The sequence below is a fragment of the Equus przewalskii genome, chromosome 29 (assembly GCF_037783145.1).
Source record: "Equus przewalskii isolate Varuska chromosome 29, EquPr2, whole genome shotgun sequence".
Taxonomy (NCBI): domain Eukaryota; kingdom Metazoa; phylum Chordata; class Mammalia; order Perissodactyla; family Equidae; genus Equus; species Equus przewalskii.
Window position 1 is genome coordinate 40472265 of NC_091859.1, and position 20953 is coordinate 40493217.

General features: G+C 53.9%; 1 protein-coding gene across 6 annotated transcripts in view; it reads right to left on the bottom strand.

The window, feature by feature from the left end:
• Positions 1-20953, bottom strand: part of EFCAB6 (EF-hand calcium binding domain 6) — a 231704-nt gene that overhangs the window by 1607 nt on the left and 209144 nt on the right. For all 6 annotated transcript variants that reach the window (XM_070600030.1, XM_070600034.1, XM_070600028.1 and 3 more), the window contains 5 exons: positions 17962-18189; positions 9040-9255; positions 6551-6719; positions 4810-4994; positions 1250-1399 (listed from right to left, as the gene is read on the bottom strand). In XM_070600030.1, coding sequence (XP_070456131.1) covers positions 1250-1399; positions 4810-4994; positions 6551-6719; positions 9040-9255; positions 17962-18189 — 948 coding nt within the window. The remainder of the gene's footprint in view (positions 1-1249; positions 1400-4809; positions 4995-6550; positions 6720-9039; positions 9256-17961; positions 18190-20953) is intronic.

The window sequence follows — 20953 nt, forward strand, 5'->3', positions numbered from 1 at the left end:
CCACTGCCACCCGCCCCAAATTCCTGGGAAGCTGCAGGAAGAGGAGACCGACAGGGCCTCATCGTACTTCCGTCTTTGCGTGGAGACCACGGGACAGACCCTGGCTGAGATTTTTACTCGACCCCAAAGTAAAGACAAACGAGGTGAGTTGGGAAGCCACTGCGGGGCCACGGCGGGCGGACGACCGACCGGGAGGCGCAGGTGTTCACCCTCTGGGCCTCGCCACTGCAGCTGCCCTCCCGCCCTGCCCGCCAGCCACCGCCGTTCATCTTCCTGCCTTATTCTTTAAAAGAAAGACTTCTCCTTTTTTTAATCTAAGTTTCCAGCTGAAGTGGAGAGGAACCCAAGGAACACATTTTCTGTAAGCGTGCTTTGAGGCCATAACCCTTTGTCTCTCTGAGGTCTTGACTGAGTTTTTTTTTCCTGACTGTAATATGTGGTTTTTTTAATCTAACGTTCCAGGCCTCAACTATCTTTTCAACCTCAGTGGCTGGTGGGGATGGGGGCGGGGAGGGAGTGGGGGCAAGAACCTGCTAATTCAAGGAGTTCCATGTTATTCTAAAAGTGGGCGTTTTAAGTCGCCCTGGAGGCTGGCGGTTTCTTTCCTCCGGGAGAACCACACTGCAGCTTCTGCACGGACAGTGGGGACTCCGCTCCGGAGGGGCGGCCACAGGGCAGCTCCACAGACCGCGCTTCCTCTCGGGGGGCCAGGCCGCAGCAGAGTTCAGACTGCAGGGGACAGCCGCTTAGCCACACTGCTGAGGGAGGGAGGGGAGCGGCCTCGCCACAGGGAGGGCAGCTGGGGGACAGGGGAGGGGTGCCAGCGGTGGCTGGGGTCTGTGGGCCCTCTGAGAGCCCCCTTGATGTTGCTGTTCTGCCCAGGGGGGTCTGGCGAGGCCAGGGGAAGGCCCTCCTCGGAGGGGCCCAGCCAGGGCTCCCAGCTCAGCAACAGCGCTAGTGGAGCCCTGAGGGCAGCTGGGCTCCGGGGGGGGGGGGGGGGGTGGGGGGCCCTGGGGAGCGTCCCGCGGGGTGCTAGAACCCTTCAGGGAGGAGAACCGGGGTCTGCAGGTGAGGGGCATCAGGCTTTGAGACCTGGGGGCCCCGAGGAAGTGAGGTCTGGGAGACGGCCCACACCTGGGCCGTTGGCAGGTGCGGGGTGGGGTGGGTCCCCTTTGGAGGTTTTCTGACCACCGGCCTTTGCCAATCACTCCCTGTTCAGAGGCAATGGACGCACAGGAGCTGCGCTCACCTGCCTGAAGTCAGCCACGCTTAGCAGCCCCGTGCTCCCCTCGTCGTAGGCTTTGAACGTGCGCCGCATCGGCCTCCAGCAGTGCACAATTTTGGGTTGAATGCGCAGCAAGGCGGCGTAAAAGGAAGAAGTCTCAGCACCAGCTTCTTTCTGCAAAAAAACAACCGCGACCAAGAGTGGTGAGAAAAGGGCTTCTGAATGGGGAGGAGAGCGGGCGGGGCCCTGCGGGGGTGGAACTGGCTCTGAGCCCCTCCTGGGGTCTGCTCTAGGCCCCAGCCCGCTCCACAAGCTGCTCCTGGATACAACGGAGCCTGCGAGCGGGACTCACGACAACAACGGCACCGTCACCGTGCCCTCTGTCCGTCACCCGTCCGTGTGCGGGGAGTTTGAAAACACCGTCTCATTGACACCATCCCTCTCACCCCAGAGTCTTGATCCCACGTCATGGACCAGAAAACAGAGGCTGGGGAGCAGAAGGGCAGGGTGAGGACAGAGGGGCTGTTTGGCCCCACACCTGCCGGGCCAGGGCCCCTCCCAGGGAGCTCCGCCAGGCGCAGACACGGGCCATTTCAAAACCGTTTGAGGAAAAAAAGAGACCTCAGTTTGGGTCTTCTAGTGGGTTATTATAACAAACAGAGTCTCAAAAACCCGCAAGGTTGTAATTACAACTAGTCATTAGACGGCACACTGCACTGTGATTATTTCATTTAGGTGCTGTTAGATGGAAAACAAGATATTTTAGCATGATTTAGCCCCAACACATGTCTGACTATCACAGAGGTGAACGGCGGGCAACAATGTGGAACGCATTTTGGGAGAGTTTAATTCTATCAGGGTGCCACACAAACAGAGTAGCACAGAGTTAGAGTGCTTTCAAGTTTTACATCCTTTAGCTCCCATGATGGAGACTCACGACACACCCCACAGCCTCGTCGGCTGCCAGCCTACCCCGTCAGCGGGTCCGCATGCACGGAGGGGAGAGGATTCTGTGCTCACTGGCTCTTCCCACACCCAGCCTGGCTTGAGAAAGGGTTTTCCCTCCCAGCACAGTCCACGAACCATCCAGAAGTCCTCTGCCTCCCTCTCTAGCTTTGTCCGAAAAGGCAGCGCCCCAGCTCGCTTCCCCAGAGGGGCGTCTCTCTGCCAAGACAGCCCCCAAAGAACTAGAGGAGGAAACGGCCCTCTTAGCTTCTCTGCAGGGAGACTGCTGAGCTGAGCTCCACGCTTGTATGGTGGGGGCCTTGGCAGCCGGCAGCGGGGACAGGACTGGGACAAGGACCAGGCAGGGGCAGGCGCTTGGCGCTGCGCTGGCCCCTCTCTCCTAGGAGAGCTCCTGGGGGAGGAGGTCTTGCCGCCTGTCAATCAGGGTGGGGATCTGGGGTCCGGGGATGGAAGGTTCGACTGTTCTGGACCACACAGGGGCAGCTGTAGTTGGTTTTGGGTGAAAAGACCAGAGCTGGGGGGTGAGGCAGGAACACACAGGAGGTGTGCTGGGACATCCGCCAAGAGGCCCTGCTCCCAGGGCGGCCGTCCCAAGTCCCTCTCACTTCACGTAAACGCAATCTCAGTCCCACACTCCGAGCAGGCCAGGCCAGCCTTTCTGGGCCTCAGGGAAGAAGGGCAGTGCGTCTGGAGGCAGGGTGGCCTCTGTGCAGGGGAGGGCTCGGAAGGGGGCACCAGGGTGCTCTCCCCAAATGGGCCACCCCTCACAGGGCCTCAGAACCCAGCAGATCTCCCCCTCGCTTATGGAAAGGGAAACTGAGGCCCAGAGAGGTGGAGGACGGCCGGAGCTGGCAGCGACCTTTCTTGTAGGCCGTGCAGTCTTCATGGTTCTCCAGCTACGTTCCTGGACCCGTGAAGATCTCATGACAAGAGCCTCTTTTCTGCTCACAGAGAAACTGAACTAGAGAAAGAACTGTCTTAATTTTAAGTTTTTCTTCCGTAACTTGGCCTAAGCCTTTGATGCCAGCTCTTGCTCGTCTCAACTAGAAGCTGCTCTAAGATGGTACCCAATTTTGCACAAAATTTAGCTGTGCAGAAGCTTTCTGCATGGACCCGACTGTTTGCTGGGTTACCCAGTATGCCCCTGTTGCTTCAGGAGTGCTCTGGGGCCGGGGCGGGGGCCTGTCAGGTCTGCCCCACACCTCTGGGCCCTGCAGCCGAGTCCTAAGGTGGTCAGAATCAGCTGTGTTCGTTCCCCAAATTGACAGCGCCAGTTGAACTTACTTAATTCAGTGGAACTTAATTCACTGTTACAGATGACGGAAGATGAGCATGAAAAAGCCTATTTTTGCTTCATGTTTTGGAAAGGCTTGAGAAATGCAAGTCACTGAGAACACTGTGGGTGAGAATCATAATATTACAAATGATTGAGAAAAAAGGTAGAAATCCAGAAGAACATTGCCCTCCAGTTGCTATTTAAGCATCTTTAGGTTCTCACTCCTCTTCAAAGAAACAAAAAGAAAATTGTTGACAATGCATCGTGGGTGTAGTTTACACAAGAGAGATGATGAGACTCTATCCCACACCCCATACCCCACGCCCCACCCGAGCAAAGGGCCTGGCCTGTCTCAGGTGGTGCGTGAATGCATACACGTTTACGTTTGGGTTAACGGCGTTTCCCTCTGCTCTGCCCCCACCGCTTTGCCCTTTCAGGGAACCGACCCTTCGCTGCTCCTGGTGCGTTGTGTGAGCAGCGGACACTGTTCCTGACCGTCTGCCCTACAGATGCTTCCGGGTGCTCTGGGGGAGCCATGACAATCAGGTGTCTGCCACCCGAACGAGTTTGAGAACCTGGGATCCAGGCCACTGGTTCCCAGACTGGGGTCTCCTGACCTTTATGGGGCTCCAGAGGAGAGAAAGAAAAATCTTTGAATCATTTCCAAGAAAGTAACTCTGAGCTGTTTGCCGTGTTCCCACGGCCCAGTGGAGATCTGACCTTGACCCACGCCTCGCCCTTGCATGGGCTCCCTGACACACCAGGCAGCTCTGGGCTCATCAGACAGACCTGGTCGCCGAGCGCTCATCTGAACACTGCCTGGCACTGCGCAGACCCTCTAGGAACTGAGGGAACAGGGCAAGAGAGGATCGCTTGACAAGTGTGTACGCACACACGTCACACGTGTACATGCATGTTATACAAGGGCAACAATGCATAGTGCGTACACGCACATAGCACATGCATGCAGTACACATATCCCACGTGTACATGCAAATATCAATATCATACACGTGTGACACATATTGTGCGAATACACGCACATAGCATGCACGTGACACACATATACATCACGTGTACAGGCATCTATCGCACACATGTGATACACATGTATATCACATGTATGTGGAGGAAATCTGAGCGGGGGTCCACGGGGAGGCGGCAGTGAGGCCAGGGACATTTGACAGGTGGGTCGGCACCGGCCAGCGGCCCTCCTAGAGCCTGTGTCCGCCGTATCCACCACCTGTATAAAGCAGGATGATCTGAATTTGTGATGAATTAAGAAAAATGGAAGGGACCCCTCTGACCCTGGCCCACGGGTTTCTAAGGGCAGCTTACGCACCATCTTATGGGCGTTCTGGATCTTCATCCTCCGCATCACGGAGGTCTCCTGGGCTTTCAACAGGAGGACGCAGCTCTGGACGAAGTCGCAGTAGGCAAACCGCCCGCTATTCTTCAAGTCATACTTCACCAGGAGCTGCTGGCACTCCTCTCTGTTCACGTCCAGGTTGAATTTCTCCACGAGAGCTAGAGACAAAAATGCCAGTTCAGTTGGTGGGAATTCATTCATTCATTCATTCATTCATTCAAGCCTTGCTGAGAGGCTTTCTCTGCTGTGGGCCCTGGCTGGGTCCCGGCTTCACAGGCTCACAGCCGGTGGCCGGACAGATATGGAAACAGACAGGGACACGACGAACTAAGTGCAGTAAGGAGGGAGGGGGACCCTGAATCCTGGGGGGCCCCCTACCCCGGCGTTTGCCTGCTGTCCTTGTTTAGCATGGTCATCACTGCTGTGGGCACGGCAGTACGGCCAGAGTGCTGTGGGGGCTGCGACTGAAGAGCAGGCAGGGAGCGAGGGAGGGAGGAGAGCCACTGCTGAGAGACCGGAGCTGCTGGAGCAAGACCGGGAGTCAGGGCAGAGCCGCATGAGGCGAGGGGCGTGTCCACGTGCTGGGCTGGGGCCCGGCTGTGTGGTGGGAGGGCAGACTCTGGGCAGGCAGTTTTCAACTGGGCTTCGAAGATATGCTCTCAACAGTCTGTCAGGCTACACGAAGTCACACATTTTGAGTTTTCGTTCCAATGACACTCTAAAATGTACAAAATCTATTCTGGAATCACGGACCACTCTTCAGAGACAACTGCTGTGCAGTTCCAGGGTTTGTGTCTGGCTTTCTTTCTTTCTTTTTTTTTTTGAGGAAGATTAGCCCTGAGCTAACTACTGCCAATCCTCCCCTTTTTGCTGAGGAAGCCTGGCCCTGAGCTAACATCCACACCCATCTTCCTCTACTTTATATGTAGGACACCTCCCACAGCATGGCGTGCCAAGTGGTGCCATGTCTGCACCCGGGATCCGAACCGGCAAACCCGGGGCCACCGAGAAGTGGAATGTGCAAACTTAACCGCTGTGCCACCGGGCCGGCCCCTGTTTGTGCATTTTTAAGCCGTGGTTATCATAAAATTAATTTATATTAATATTGCAGGTTCTCAAGAAAAACATTTTCCTTAAAAAGGGGTTTATGCAGAAGTCAGGAAGTGGGGAGCCGAGGGGCTTTTGCGTAGAGAAGGGATGCGGTCAGACTGATGTTCCTGTAACGCAAATGTCACATGAACAGCACGCAACAATCACGGGCAGCACAGAGCCAACTGGTGCAATCTGAAAACTTTATCAAAGTAACCACGGTGGGAAAGGACACAGCACGGAGAGCTGATGGCCATGCGAGCAGAGCCTGGAGCTGTGTGGACGGCAGGCCCGTGTGTCCCCAGCCGTCCCCGCCCTCCCACACCTGCCCCACCTCCCTCACTCTCAGTCTGTTAACGTTTACACTCTGCCCAGAGACGTGATTCTAATGCAGGAAGTCCTGGCACGCCGACTTGACCCCATGGGTGTGGACCTGCCCAGCAGGGGGTGAGGGTGCCGGGGGGCCTCGTCCCTCAACACTGGTGTCTACCAAGGTGCCCGGGCTCCGTCACTGCCCAGATGCTCCACTGGTTCCCTGCTGCTTCCGTCCCCCGCCCCCACACCAGGGATGGACTCGTGCCGGGAGGTGACACTATGTCATCAAGAGGACAGAAGCAGAACAGACCCAGGAACTCGGGCGCGGTGATCTCCCCCTGCTTGTTCACGTCCCTCTCCTTGCATTCTCTCAGGAACTCGCGCCAGCAGCTCTGGATTCTCTTCTGGAGCTTCGTCTCGATGGGCTCGCAGTTCTGCAGGGGCTGGGCACTCGGCTCCAGGATCGCACTGGCGGGGGTCTAGCAGGCAAGAAAAGAAAACGGTCTTGTAATCTGAGATTTAAAATGGAAGTAATAATAAAAACTTAAGATAAGACTCAGGTTTCGAGGTTCACCATTTCACAAGCAGCATTATTTCAGAAATAAAATGAAAAACCAAAACAGAGATGGTAATTTTACCATTTAATTTCTCTTTCCATCAGTGGGCTATATTTGTGCCAAATCATAATAACCAAAATAGTTTTGGAAATAAATATATAGCCAAGAATCAAATAAAGAGAGATGCTATTTAAATGTATCAATGGGGTGTGTGTGTGTGTGTGTGTGTGAAGTGACAATGACATATTTTTCACAAGAAGAGTCTTATCAGAGAAAGGGACTCACTTGTCATTTGCACGGACACTCTCAGAACATCTGATATTTTGAAATGTGGACCGAGTACAAAGCTGTTCTTTGCTTTGTCGTATCTTCCATTTAAAAACAAGCGAACGAACTTCATCTATCCCAGACTCCCCCCGCAATGCCTCCTTGACACGTGATTCTTTAACAGAGTAACAGACTCAACGGAATTCCTGGTCTTTCCCCCCAATCCTGCACCACCCAAACTTTCCCCATGTCGGTTGATCATGACGCCCTTCTTCCAACCGCTCAGGCCAAAAATTCAGAAGTCTTCCTGGCCTTTCCTCCCTCCCTGTCAATCTCACAGCCCGTCTGTTGGAAATCCTGTTGGCTCCACCTCAAAGATCCATCCACTGGCTGGCCACCAGCTCACCCTGCCCACCTGGCTCCCAGCCACCTGGCCTCTCACCTGGATCACCCCCGAGCCCCCGTCCCTCCCAGCGCCCCACTCCACCCACAGCCTCTTCCCCACACAGCATCCACAGTAGTCTTTTTAAAGAGGCACACAGATCAGGTCACCCCTCTGCTTAAAAGCTTGCAAAGGCCCCACCCTGGGAGGGAATGTCAAAGTCCTCGTCCTGGCCCCCAGGCCCATGCGAATGTCCTGTGGCTGCCGGAATGGCTATACAAACTCGGTGGCTTAAAAAAACACACACTTCTTCTCTACAGTTCTGGGGGTCGGAAGCTTGGAATGGGTCCTACTGAGCTCGCATCAAGGTGTTGGCAGGGCTGTGTTCCTTCTGCAGCTCTAGGCGAGAACCCATTTCTTTGCCTTTTCTAGCGTCCAGAGGCCCCCACATTCCTTAGCTTATGGCCCCTTCCTCCGTGGTAGAGCCAGCAGCATGAGGTCGAGTCTTTCTCAACTCGCCTCTCCCAGCACTGACCCCTCTGCCTCTGTTTCCCCCATTTACAGACCTTGGTGGTAGCCCGGGGCCCACCCAGACCCTCCGGGAATCTCCTGTCTGGGAGTCAGCTGATTAGCAACTTCAATTCCACATGTAACCTTGACTCCGCTTTGCCGTGTAAGGTGACATATTACAGGTTCCGGAGGTTGGGACGTGGACGTCTTTGGGGTGCTCCTGACGCCCCTTCTTTCTGCTCTGCTCACCATCTTTAATTTGCTAAATACTTATTACGTTTACTGTTTCTTGCCCATCATCCCCCATGAGAACGTAAACTCCACACGGGCGGGGACCTGTGTTCACTCTCAGTCTAGGAAAGAGCCAGCCAGCGCGCGGTGAGTGCGTGCTGACAACGAACGGATCATAGCTGCTGTCCTGGGGCGCTCGCCCGGCACAAGGCACAGCGCTGCCCGCATTATGGACACCATGGGGATCCTTTCACCCACCCTGCTTGGAGACGTGGTTATCCTGCCTGCAGATGAGGCCAGAACCTTGGTGAGGCTGGGCCCCTCCTCCACTCAGGCTGGGCGGCTCGGCCGGGGCCAGGCCTGCAGTTAGACAGGCCTATGCTTGGAATCGGGTCTCTCCGTGTCTAACTGAGGAGCCATGAGCACGTGAGCACACCTCTTAGAGCCTCAGTATCTTCAACTGTAAAATGGGTGTAACAACACCGCCCTCCCAGCGCCTGCGGTGTCCAGCAGGGAGCTCCGCACACAGTGGTATCTACCATGGGGCATCTGCTGTCCTGCTGGATGATGCTGGCAGCACAGCTGACATACAGCATTCTGCTCCCCCCTCACTTCCCGCCTCGTGTCCTCCTTATTCTTCCCTCCCACGTGCACTCCTCCTTTCCACCCATCTCCCCCACCCCCTTCTTCACACCCACCACCCTCCCAGGCAGGTGAATGCTAAGGACCCACCTGTGGGCTCACCCTGTGCCTCGTCCTCAGTCACCCCCACCCTGTGAGAACACTAGGGCCCCCACCCAGTGGGATTTGTGGTGCAAGGCAACACGTGACCCTGTGAGATGGAGAACTCACACAGGGATGGCTCCTCGGCTTTGACCCTGCTTTCGGGTCACCAGTGGGCGATGACTCTGCAGAGACGGTGGGGACGCTGCTCCCTCGCTGGGCCTTCGCCGAATCATCAGTGTCGGGCGGGGTTGCCGCTCTCTCCGAACTGAACCTGCTCAGGAAGTCCAGGTATTTCAGCCTCCCCTTGGCGTTGACGGGCATCTCGTTCCAGAGTCTGTCAAACTGGCAAAGAGGCAGCAGTCATTGCCCAAGGGTTAGTGTGACTCACGGGGACCCTCGTGGCGCTGACGAGGAGCGGGGCGAGAGTCGGCGGGGGTCCGAGGCCCACGTCAATGGGAAAAATTAAAAAGAAAAAAACTCATTCAGCCTGCGCTCAGCGGAAGGCTTTGGAAGACTGGAAAAGCAAAGACAAGAGGGTTATTCATGGCTTCCGCAGGATATTTTTTAATTGAATTGGGCCCTTAGTGAGCAGTTTAAGGCCATTAAATCTTGTGATTAGTCACAGTGACCGAGCTGCAGCATCTAAGAACATTTTAGGAGAAAATGCAAGTCAAACCCCGGGCCGCCTGGATCCCAGGGAAGCCGGTCAGACTCACTGCCCGTCCACCCAGATGCCACACCTGAGCTGTGCAAACAGCCCCTGCTGAGAGGCGGCCCTCGGCCCCTGCGTCTGCACAGCTCATGTCACGAAGGGCACACTGTCTTCTCCCAGGAGGAGAAGGGAGGCATTTGGGAAACTGGAGAGAAGTTTACGGCTTTCTCTCGGTGCTGTCTGACGTCGTGGGCTGTGTCAGAGCCACACGCAGCAAGGACGTAGCAGAATGACTGAAAGCACCTGAGATGAGTCACTTTGGGTGACCTGAGCGCTTTCAGGGAGCAGTGAGGGCGAGGGAGAGAGGGGAGCGTCCAGGCCCTGAAAAACCAATAAGGGTTAGTTTGGGACAATATTCTTGATTCATGCTTTTAACTTTTTATTTCAAAATAATTATAGATTTGCAGGAAGTTGCCAGGATGTTACAGAGAGGTCTCCGGTCCCCTCTATCCTGTTGCCCTCAAAGGTTACACCTTGTGTAACAACTTCACAACCAGGAACTTGACGTTGCTGTGTAGTTCGAGGTGATTTATCACACATGCAGATCCACGGTGCTTTAATTTCGGTCAACGAGGAAAAACTGCTTGGTGGAGTGGAAGTGAGGGACCTTGAAAGGTGAGCATGCCGTCCACAGACCTCACGGTCGCCAGGGGCGGTAACCCGCCACCTGTCTCCTGCAGGAAAGTTCTCCAAATCACTGGGCAGACGACGGGCGCTCTTCTCTCCCTTCCCACGTCATGCTGAAGCCACCTCTGCAGGTGACATCTCTCTGCTGTGGGGACCTGGAATTGGCCACCCCAAGATATGTGGGAATCAGTATTATTTGAGGCTGATTACTTCTGACAAACTGGGACAGGGAAGGAGGCTCTGAGGAATGGAACTTGCCCTTCATTAGGACACATTTACATTTGTAAGGTAAATCTCTATCTGTAAAGGTGCCTCCCTCTCTGTACCAGGAAGAAGAAAGGAGATGACCTTCTCTCCAGAAACTCTTAATCAATACCAAAGGCAAGGACTTAAATCTGCATTTTATTGTGCTTCTCTGGCAACCTCCTGTAACTGACTTCCCTCCCCCTCCCAACGTTGGCATCTCCTTAAAGATTAAGCATCTTTCTTTAGGCTGGGAACCGATTGCGGCGCTCATCTGTGACCGCCCCCCAGCCCGAGGCAACACACCTGCCACCCCATGGCGTTCACTGGGACAGCAGACCTATCTGTCATTTCCATCAAGTTCTGTGCTGACAGAGTGGCCTTGTGACTATTGTAAAAGGGACATTTCAATCATGTGAAACACCCTGTTTGGGGGTACATAACCACTCTGTGCACCCCACTTCTTCGGCTGCCTTTAAAGGCCCCGGGCCATGGTTCCTCATAAGGCTTTGTTTAATTTTCTCTTGCTATTCTGTCTCATGTGAATTTAATTCGTTCTCCAGCCAGACGAACCCACATTTGGGAAGAGGAAATGTCTTCCTCCCCTACACTGCCCAGCCAGGAAGCTCCCTGAAGGATCCTCGGAGATTCATCTTTGAATGTGAAACGTTTTGCAAAGGGGCTGGCACACAGCAGGTGCTCAATAAATATTCAGCTGCTGGAGGTCCTAGATGATGCACAAGATAAGACCCATCAGACAATGGAACGACGCTTCCGAAAGGAAGAGGGACAGACGGTGCTAAACCACATTCGGATCACCTTAGTCAGGAAGGGCTTCAAGGACGAAGAGAAGGGTGCTGCTGTAAGAGGAAGGCGGGCTGACCGCTGGGCTCCTGTTTCATCCAGACTTGGGAGGCAAGGGGCAGGTCTTGTTATTAAGGATAAACACACAGGGTGGGCGTGCATGCCGAAGCAAGCAGTGAAAACTGAAGCACGGAAGGGAACACGTTCACAAAACTGTTAAGAACAACAGAAGTGTCTCCTGTCCGGGCAGGCGAGGCAGGGACCCACCGCCTTCCTGATTAAATCCCAGGATGCCAATGGAGTCAGGGCGGGACCACAGAAACCCTGGTCTCACCCTTTTTTCACCAGAAGGGCCTGGATGCCAAGGGCAGAACAAAGATCACTGGGAGGACATGGACCCGGGTGGGCAGGGAAACGGAAGCCCGCCCATGGCTCTTCAATCCTGACAGGTTACACCCCAGGACACCTAAAGACGCAGTGCAGGCTGGTGGCTGGCGGGGGACTGTGGGGACAGGGGAGACAGCAAAAGACTAGAAATGGGCACCACCCACAGAAGTGGATTCTGAAAAACCACAGGTCTGTGAGCTGAGCATGAAATCCAGGCAAAATCCTGGCGGTCTGAGGACGAGCTGGGAAGAAAGGAAGTTTCCACGTTACTGCAGCAGGATGTGATCTGCTGAAACGTCCCTTTCAAACGCAGAGAAGTAGTCAACTGCCTTCTGAATACGTAAAAATACACGACCTTGAGTTCCCCTTCTGTTTGTGATGTGGAAAGCTGCGGGAGACGCCGCTCCCATCCTAGTAACGAGGAAAAGCCAAGTACCTACAACATCAGAGCTCTTCTCGAGCCCCTCGGAGAGCTGAGGCTGCAGGGCGCCGAGGGGCCTGAATTCCACAGAGCCCCAAGTTTCCAAGGAGAGCCAGACACGCCGGCTCTCACACCGGGCAGAACTCGGGAGGAAGTGGGAGGGTGGGAAGAAATCAGCCGAAATGTTAACAAATTCTAAAGGCCAAGAGTGGGCTGGCACATCAAGCTGGAGTAACTGGGAGACCCAGACACGAGAATGCTGACACTCACCAGCTCTTCCCACAGGCCTCTGCCACTGCTCCCGACGGCTGCACGAGCCCATCAGAGGGGGATAGACGCAAAACACCACCCGCTTCTCCAGACCATCTCCTCACCGGAAGGAAAGCCTTAAACCGCTAGGAGGAGGAGCAAACCCACTCAAGCCCAGGGCCCCTGGGGGAGGGAGAGAAGCAAAACTCTTCACTTCTATGGGGTCGGAACCCTTCCTCCCACCTGCCCAGGACCCAGGCACAGATCCACGGCCCCGGGGAAGGGTACAAGCAAACCCCCTCCCACCCGAGACCCACCACCCCACAGACATGGCAGAGCTGGGCTGCCGTGGACGGGGTGTGGAGGGGCAGGAACATGGAGAAGGTGCTGCCCCTGAGGCCCAGAGGCACAGGCCCCACCTAAAACAGGCTGGATCAGGACACCAAGACATGCACCCACTCCTGCAGGAGCCTGGCACCAAGAGTATGGGAGAGACCCTTCCGGGGTCTACAGATGCGTACGGACAGCCCAAAGCTGAGGATGCAGTAGGAATACAGAGGAAACCTCCGGCGTCCCGGGGCCCACACCAAGCACACGGCAACAGTGATATTCCACACCTGACGCCTGGGCACACCCGGGCCAAGGGCAGCAGCAGCAGAACTCAAACGCAGCTCAGTTACCGACCAGAGGGACACTCAACAGCACCCAGCACACACAGCCTGATAGAAGAGCGGCGCCCGTTTCAGGCAGACGTGCTATTTACACCGCAGTCTCCACTCTTCGTCACCTGGTGTCTGGCATTCGATTAAGAAAAGTTGAGACACACAAACAAAGGAAAACTGACTTACTGCCAGGAGAGACAGCAATCAACAGACGAGACTCAGAGCTGAGCCCAGAGCGGGAATTACCAGACAAGGACTTCAAAACAGCTACGGCTAAGACGCTAACGGACCCAGTAGAGGGGGTGCGGGACATGCACGAACAGATGGGGAGTTTCAGCAGAGATGGAAACTGTGTTTAAAATGCACCGTCTTGTTCAAACACAGCAGGGGAATTGCGTTGAACAGAAATGGGAAAGAAATCCGTGACAGTAGATGCCAGTGGGGGTGTGGCCCACAGGAGCGAGGGTGTGACACAGGTGGTGGGGGTGGTACCCTCTCAGGAACAGGGACAGATGCCCCCGTGGGAGGTGGGCAATTAGTATCAAACCACCAACTCATTACTTGAGGTGGAAACAGAGGCAGCCAGGTGGAGCCGGAACCGGCCTGTGCTGCCAATGGCACAGAACTTCCCTGGTGCCTGAGGACAAAGCCCTGAGGCCAAGGCAGGAGGCGCCCAGCCCCTAGGACCAGGCCGAGGTTGCTCCAGGAGCACCTGGCAGTGGGGGCCGTGTGAGGGGACACGCCCAGGCGGCTGCGGGTGGGGTGCCAGGACTCATCAGAACACACTCCCGCTCCTGTCCTCCTCCTTGCACCTCCCCACTCGGCTCGTCACAGGGCTTTGGCAGCACGAACTGGCCAAAGGGGCTCACCCCTGCCTTTCTTCCTCCCTGGGCCCTGGCGCCCGGAAGGCACGTGAAGATTAGCAGACGTCTCATCAGCACCAAGAGATGGCGGAAGACAACTGAGAGATCTCTTCCAGGGTCAGGGGAAGACAACTTGGACCTACAGTTCTGTCCCCAGCCAAACTAGCTTTAAGACTGAGGGTGAAAGGGGGAGCCCTCAGGTTTACTCCTCCCGGGAGAGCAGGTGAAGACGCACTTTTGCAGAAAGAAAAGTGAAGCAGCGGCAGGAGCAGGATAAAGGCTGTGCTGTGGGCAGATGGAGCAGGGAAGCCCCAACGACTGACCTCCCTCCCCACCCCGTCCACCCGCAGCGCCCGCCTGTCCACGGCTCTTCTCTGCTCCGGGTCCTCATCCTCTGCTCCCACCCCCCTCACACCCACATCCATCAGCAAATTCTGTCGGCTGCAATCCTGAAACGCATCCACGATCCAAGCCCCTCTGCTCCCCGCGGCCCACCTGACCCAGCTCTTTATTCACGTTACCTGCTCAGGAGCCTCCCCGGATGCCCTGCTCGCGGGCTCCCTCCCCAGTTCCCCATCACTACCCTCTCTCCTGCTTTTTTGGTCTCTATAGCGTTTATCACCATCCAACATACACGTGTCTGACTTACTTGGTTTACTGTCTGTCTTTTCCTAAAAGAACGCAGACCCTGGATGGCAGTCTGGGTCTGTGGCGGGGTGCTGTGACCACTGGCCCGCTGGCAACAGCGCCACCTAACACAGCACTCCCACTGCCCCTGCTTCCGGAATGTTCCCTCTGCCTGTGCCGCTGTCTCTCTCTCTCCTGTCTCCTCTCGGAGGCAACTCCCGCAATCCCAGCACCGCATCCTCAGGGAAACTGCCCCGACCGCTTGGTCCGGGCCTGGCCGTGTTTAATTCTCCCCGCGTGCTGCATGCCCCTTCACCCTCACAGCAGGGAATGGCATGTAATTACATAAATAATATACAGCTGGTGCGTGACCTCTCTCTACCTCCCTGGACGCAAGCTCAAAGGAAGCAGGCAGCAGGTCTGCCTTGGTCGCCTGGGACTAATGTCACCACTTTGCGCACAGAGGGCCCCCAAAAGGTGAAGGAGGGGATGCACGCTACCTTCTGGTACTCACTGCACAGCCAGGACAGCCAGCTCTGGCCAAAGGACATGCAAGCGTGTCCAGGGGCTTGGTTAGATAGAGACCTCCAGATGGAGTGGGGAGGGCAAAGTGGGGCGTGGGCAGCTCCCGGTAAAGTGTGGTCAGCAAAGGCTTCACTGGGCTTGAAGTGAGTTCAGAAGGCAGAATTGGCCTGGCCAGATACGGGGGGAGGGACAGAGAGACGGCAGCGAACAAAGATGAGCAAGGCTGAACTGCAACTGCTCAGAGTGGAGGACACTTGGAGGACCTGGGGAGTACGTGCCTTCTCATTTCACAGGAGAGGATGCTAAAGCTCAGAGAGGCTGAGTAATTTGTCCCAGGTGACACAGCTGGACTAGTGCAGAAGCAGGGTTGAAACCTAAGTCTGCCCGCCTGAAGGGTTGTTTTGTTCTCTGCCTGCATCGTTCTCACTTCCTGGGGGTGTCTGTTTTAGAAACCCCACATCTGAAATGTTCAGACATACTTAACGGTTCCTTTCCCTAATACGGCGGCATGTTCAGTCCTCACGCAGTCACTGGGACTGACCTAAACTGCCTCGCCAGGAGAGGCTCTCCCTGTAGGTCTCTATCTTCTTAAGCAATACCCAAGTGGACCCAGTTCCGACAGACAGCCTTTTATAACTCGCTTTATGCAGAGCCACGAAGACCCATCATTTTCCAACTCCATCTGCTCTGAAAGTTGCTCTCCTTTTTGAAAGGCTAATTACACCAAAAGATGTGGCACTTCCCCCACTTTAGAGCTCTGGCAGTCGAGAAAGCGGGCCCTTCAGATTCACGATGGTTGGATTTTTTTAAGATGAGTTACGTTTTTATAATGTAGATGAACCAAGTCATGAAACCTGTACTTGAATGCCATCTGACACGGTTGGGACTGTCCAGCTGACGGCATGGGGTCTACACATGTTGAGTGCAAATTACTTCTGCATCTTACTGTGCCAGACACTGTGCCATTCCACCAAGAAGGTCATTGGCTAAGTAACTCATGCGAGGAGAAAACATATGGATCTCTGGGGCTCTTGCTTTCCGTTTACCAGCCTGTATCCAGAAGCATCTTTCCCAAATATAGCACAATTTTTGCTAATCATCACCCAACTCAAACCACGGCAGTTACACCAGATTTTGATGCTGTCGATGATGCAGACTGTATCTGAGCTGTGACCACGTCTTTTTAGAAAGCAGCCTTTAAAAATAAGTGCTTGGTTCTGTCGGCGGTGGGGAGCTCGATGTGCTGGGGACGGTGAAGCTTTGTTAGTGGACAATTAAAATCAAATTCTCCATTACGAAAGCCAGATATGCCAGTGTGTCATTAATTTATATCTATAATTAGAGTAAAATTTTACTCATTTAGACGAAATAAAAAATCCTTATTAGTAAAACCTTTATTAGTAAAACCTTTGTAAGTTGGCCCTATAGGATAATAACTGCAACCGTATTAATTTTAAAGTCTCTATTCATTTATAGTAACAGAGCAGAATTTACAAACAGAGAGCCCGCTGGCTTGCGTGCTCCATTTGGAAACAGTACTTTATTTTGCTTCGCAAAAGTGATGATGCCTAAAAAAGGTGATATTTTAGGGAGGTTATATCTGACGTTCATATTATTAGCGCCTTTAACAAACTCATTCTTTAGGGTGGTGAGTTCAGAGGCCTGAGCGGGGATGGGGGCGGGCGTGACGGTCACCCGTCCCTGTGAATACTGTCAGTCTTGCCCTGCAGCTCTGAGAAGAGGAACCCTGAGGTAGGAGTGGCCCAGCCTGGGAGAGCGAAGGGGGACGTTCCCACGGGGCATCTGCAGGAAGCTCCCTGGGCTGAGCCTGGGCGGAACCAGGAGGAAGGAGGGAAGCTTCTGAAAGTTGCTTCTGTGCATAGTTTGGATTTCATTTTTCACGTGAGTCATTCTTGGGAATGGGGTCTCGAGTCATTGAGAACCGGGGGTGCTGCGGCAGTGCGTCTTCTGGAGTGAAGGGAGATCTGTTTCTGCGATGGGGTCACTGGTGCTCCGTATTATCTGGCTGTTCAGCCACTGGGCTGTCGGGGTGAGGGTGGGGAGCGTGGACACCATCCATTCACCGGGACTTGCTGAGCACCCGCGAGGTGCTGGGTAGTTTTGGCGTTTGGGGCACAGTGAGGAACAAGCAATCCAGGGTGCTGGTCCCCCAACCCCGGCATTTAGCATGATTATTGACGGAAGTCAGTACGCAAGACAGGCCCTTGGGACGTCATTCCTCGGGAGGTGCTCTTGGCCTCCGAAGGTCATGAAGTGCCAAGGAGGCCCAGGGCAGCAGGTGGCCAGAGCTTTGAGCTAGAAAGAGCCCAGCTCAGTGCTTGGGGAGGAGAGACTCTGCCATGCAGTTCTGTGATGGGCAGGGGGACCTCAGAGAGGATGGCCTGTGTCCAGCCCGTGGACAGTGAGGAAGCCTGCTGGGGGTGGGCATGTCACAGAGCTTGGAGCAGTACCCCAGAGCATCCAGAAGCATCAGCAGCACAACCAGGGAGGGGAACAAGGGAGCTGGGGGTGGCGGGAGGAGCGGAGCCAGGCACAGGCGGCAGTCCCCTGCTCAGGGGCGGGCAGAGACTGGCCGCCTCCTTGGATCACACAGGCCCAGGGATGCTCCAGGCAAGAAGGAAGGAGAGTGGTAGCTGGAGCCAAGTTCAACTTGATTTTAAAAATAAAAGTGACATTATTTGTACCCCGATTGAAATGGTGCAATTCATGCCTGTTAGATAAACAGAAGGCTCCTGCGAGTTTTCAGGAAGATTTAAAACAAACAACAGCAGGAAGAGCAAAAACCCCCAAAAGCTTTCAAGTATTTTGAAAATAGAGGACAGCCTTCAACTCTTTACACTCTGGGGAATGGCCGGCCTGATGCTCATTCGACATTGCTTAAAATGATAAACCAAATGCATTTCTTACCTGTTCATCCGTCAGAACTTGGACGTGGCGAGTACAAATGGACCTGAACTCATCCCGGGAGGCAGTGTGCGTTTTCATGGTGTCGAAGTTCTCAAACTCCTGGGCGATGGTGTGGTAATGGGAAGTCACTGCTTTGTGGAGCCGTGCCAGGATCTCCTGGTTCGCCATTTCCTTGGAGGACCTGGGTGGCGGGCCTTTGGGCATTTTCTCAGCCCACTCAGCAGCAGTCTGGGCAAAACAGAATGGAAAATTGATCCATTTAATAAATAATAAATCATTTCTTGGCTCTGGGCCCATCACCCATGGCAAGACCCGGGAGGCCCAGCTTAGTGAGGAAGATAAGCCAGGAGACAAATGAGACCCAGCAGCAGGTCTAAACGGGATCCTGCTTCAGCTCAGACTTAGCTGAAGTGGACGCCTGGGCTGGCCTGCCGGGAAGAAGGAGGAAAAGCGAGTGAGTCCCACCGGGCAGGGCAACGTGCGAGCCAGGCCCTGGGCAGTGAGCGCCCATTCGCCCATTCAGTCTGCGTTTTGGTTCGTTTAACAAACACTTGGAGAGTGCCTGCTCTGAGTGGTAATGGGGATGGTACCCTGACTGCTTTCATTTCTGGACATCAGTTCAGTTGACACTCTCACAGCAGTTAAAATTTGGAAGGCAGTTTTGGTCACTTTTATTCCATTATGCTGCACTGTTGGTAAGTGTCCCCTTTAGTCTGAAGCTTTTGAGACCCACGGAGATGCAATCCTGGGCAGTGCCGAATGCATGCAGTGGGAAGCTGTGGGGTAATGGGGCAGGTCCTACACCCCTCCTTGGGCAGGTGCACCTGGGCCTTGGGAGGCGCGCTCAGGGCCTCGTGACGCTGTCCATGGTGCTGGGAGCTTGGGGGAGGGACAGCCTCAGCCTGGGCTCAGGGACAGCTGTCTGGAGGGAGGAGGAATGGGCCAAGAGGAAAGGGAGGCAACAGAAGGATCTTCGTAACGCCTGTTTAGGCTTATGTGCTGGCAAGAGGCCTCATGCGAGGTGAGCTAGGAGGGGCCTGAAGAGGACTGCAGCCCATGTTCAGCATCTGCTGATGATCACTGTGGTGGACACACGGGACAACAGGAATAACAGGCAAGAAGAAGTTCCTTAGTGATCGTCAACAGATGCTGAAGATGACAAGGCTCTCTGTGTTTATCCTGGAGCCATCAGGAGTGGGCAGTGGGGGCACTGGGCTCCACAAAGAAGTCAGGTTTGGGAGACTGGAGCTCAAAGGGCGAAGCCAGTGGGGGCAGTGAGTCCTGAGCCTCCTGCAAGGGGAATGGGCAGTGCCAGGGAAGCGGCCCTGAAATGCACATACTCGCTGCAATTAGAAAACGCCCTGTGGTTGCTGCATCAACAGATCGGCTCCTGAAGTCAGAGGAAAGGGTGTGGCTATGAGATATGGGAGGGGGACTCGGTTCCGTGAGAACCTAGGGGTGACAATACATTAAAGCTGTCCTTGTACCAGGCTGTATTGAGATACCCTGGGTTTCCCCACATGAAAACCTGTCGTGACTGTTAGCTGTAATAACAATTCTTACATAGTGCCAGCACGTGCTAAGACCTTTACCAGATTACCACACCTAATCCCCCAGCTAGTATTAAAACTTGGTCATGATTCATTTTCAGCAGTTTCACAGGAACATATGTATTGTATGTGACTATCCTTTAGGACAGAGAAGTCTGCATAATGTTACTTTATAAAATTGTATCAAACACAGTATGCTGCTGGGAATATCCTGAAAAACGTGAATACACACACTTACACTCAAACCACAGCCCATCGCATCCTCGATCACCCAAAGGTTAACAGAAGCTTTTAAATACGTCTGTTTGGAGCCATTTGCAAAGTAGGTGAGTGCCCTTTTTTTTTCATTCTAGAGAATAAAGTGATGTTCCTGATGCATCTTATACATTTTCAGGCAGTTGAAAATGCAGCCCCCGTATCTAAATACACAGGCATTTCCCTAAACCTTCCAGGGGATGTCGGTCTTCAGAGACTGGAGGACCCTTTTCTGGATGTAGTGTCATGCTTGAAGCCTGTCCTCCCTCTTGTGGCACCTTTGGGGCCTGAGGAGGATGGGCCCCAAGGTGAACATAACCAGAGAGAACACAGGTGGACGCATCCAGCACGGGAAGGCGGGAGTCCCGGGTCCAGTCTAGACTCTGCCTCTAACTGGCTGTGTGACCTGGCACACTAACCACTTTCCCCTTCAGTGTCCTCATCCATCCAGGAGGAACGAAGGCTCACACGAGATGGTGCATGTGAGTCCTCCTTGAAAGTGTTAAAACACAAAACGAATCGGAAATACTATTATTCTAATAACAGAGATGGAAGAATTCTAACAAAGCAGTGTAAGCAACATTAGGTTAATATGCTTTAAACTCCAGAGGAAATGGAATTGTTTTCTAGCAGAATATAGATGACTAAATTTAACTTAAGAGAAAAGCCTGAATAGACAGGTGACCACAAAAGAAATGTACAAAGCAGTTAAAAGACCTACCATCTATCACTAAAGAGGTGTCAAGCCCAGGAGATTTTGCGGGCAGGCCGAATCTAACTTTTAAGAAATAGGTAATTTTTACATTAGTCAAATTATTCCAGAACACAAGAGGGATACATAGTATTATGAAAATATGGTAAAGAAAACGCTTGAAAAAAATAAACCAGTCTAATTTATGGACATTAACGCAAAGACATTTTAAAAAATAAAAAGAAACCCATTAGGAATATTTAGCATCATATTTAAAAATGACACACTGAGGGGCCGGCCCCGTGGCCAAGTGGTTAAGTTCGCGCGCTCCGCTGCAGGCGGCCCAGTGTTTCGTTGGTTCGAATCCTGGGTGTGGACATGGCACTGCTCATCAAACCACGCTGAGGCGGCGTTCCACATGCCACAACTAGAAGGACCCACAACAAAGAATATACAACTATGTACCTGGGGGCTTTGGGGAGATAAAGGAAAAAAA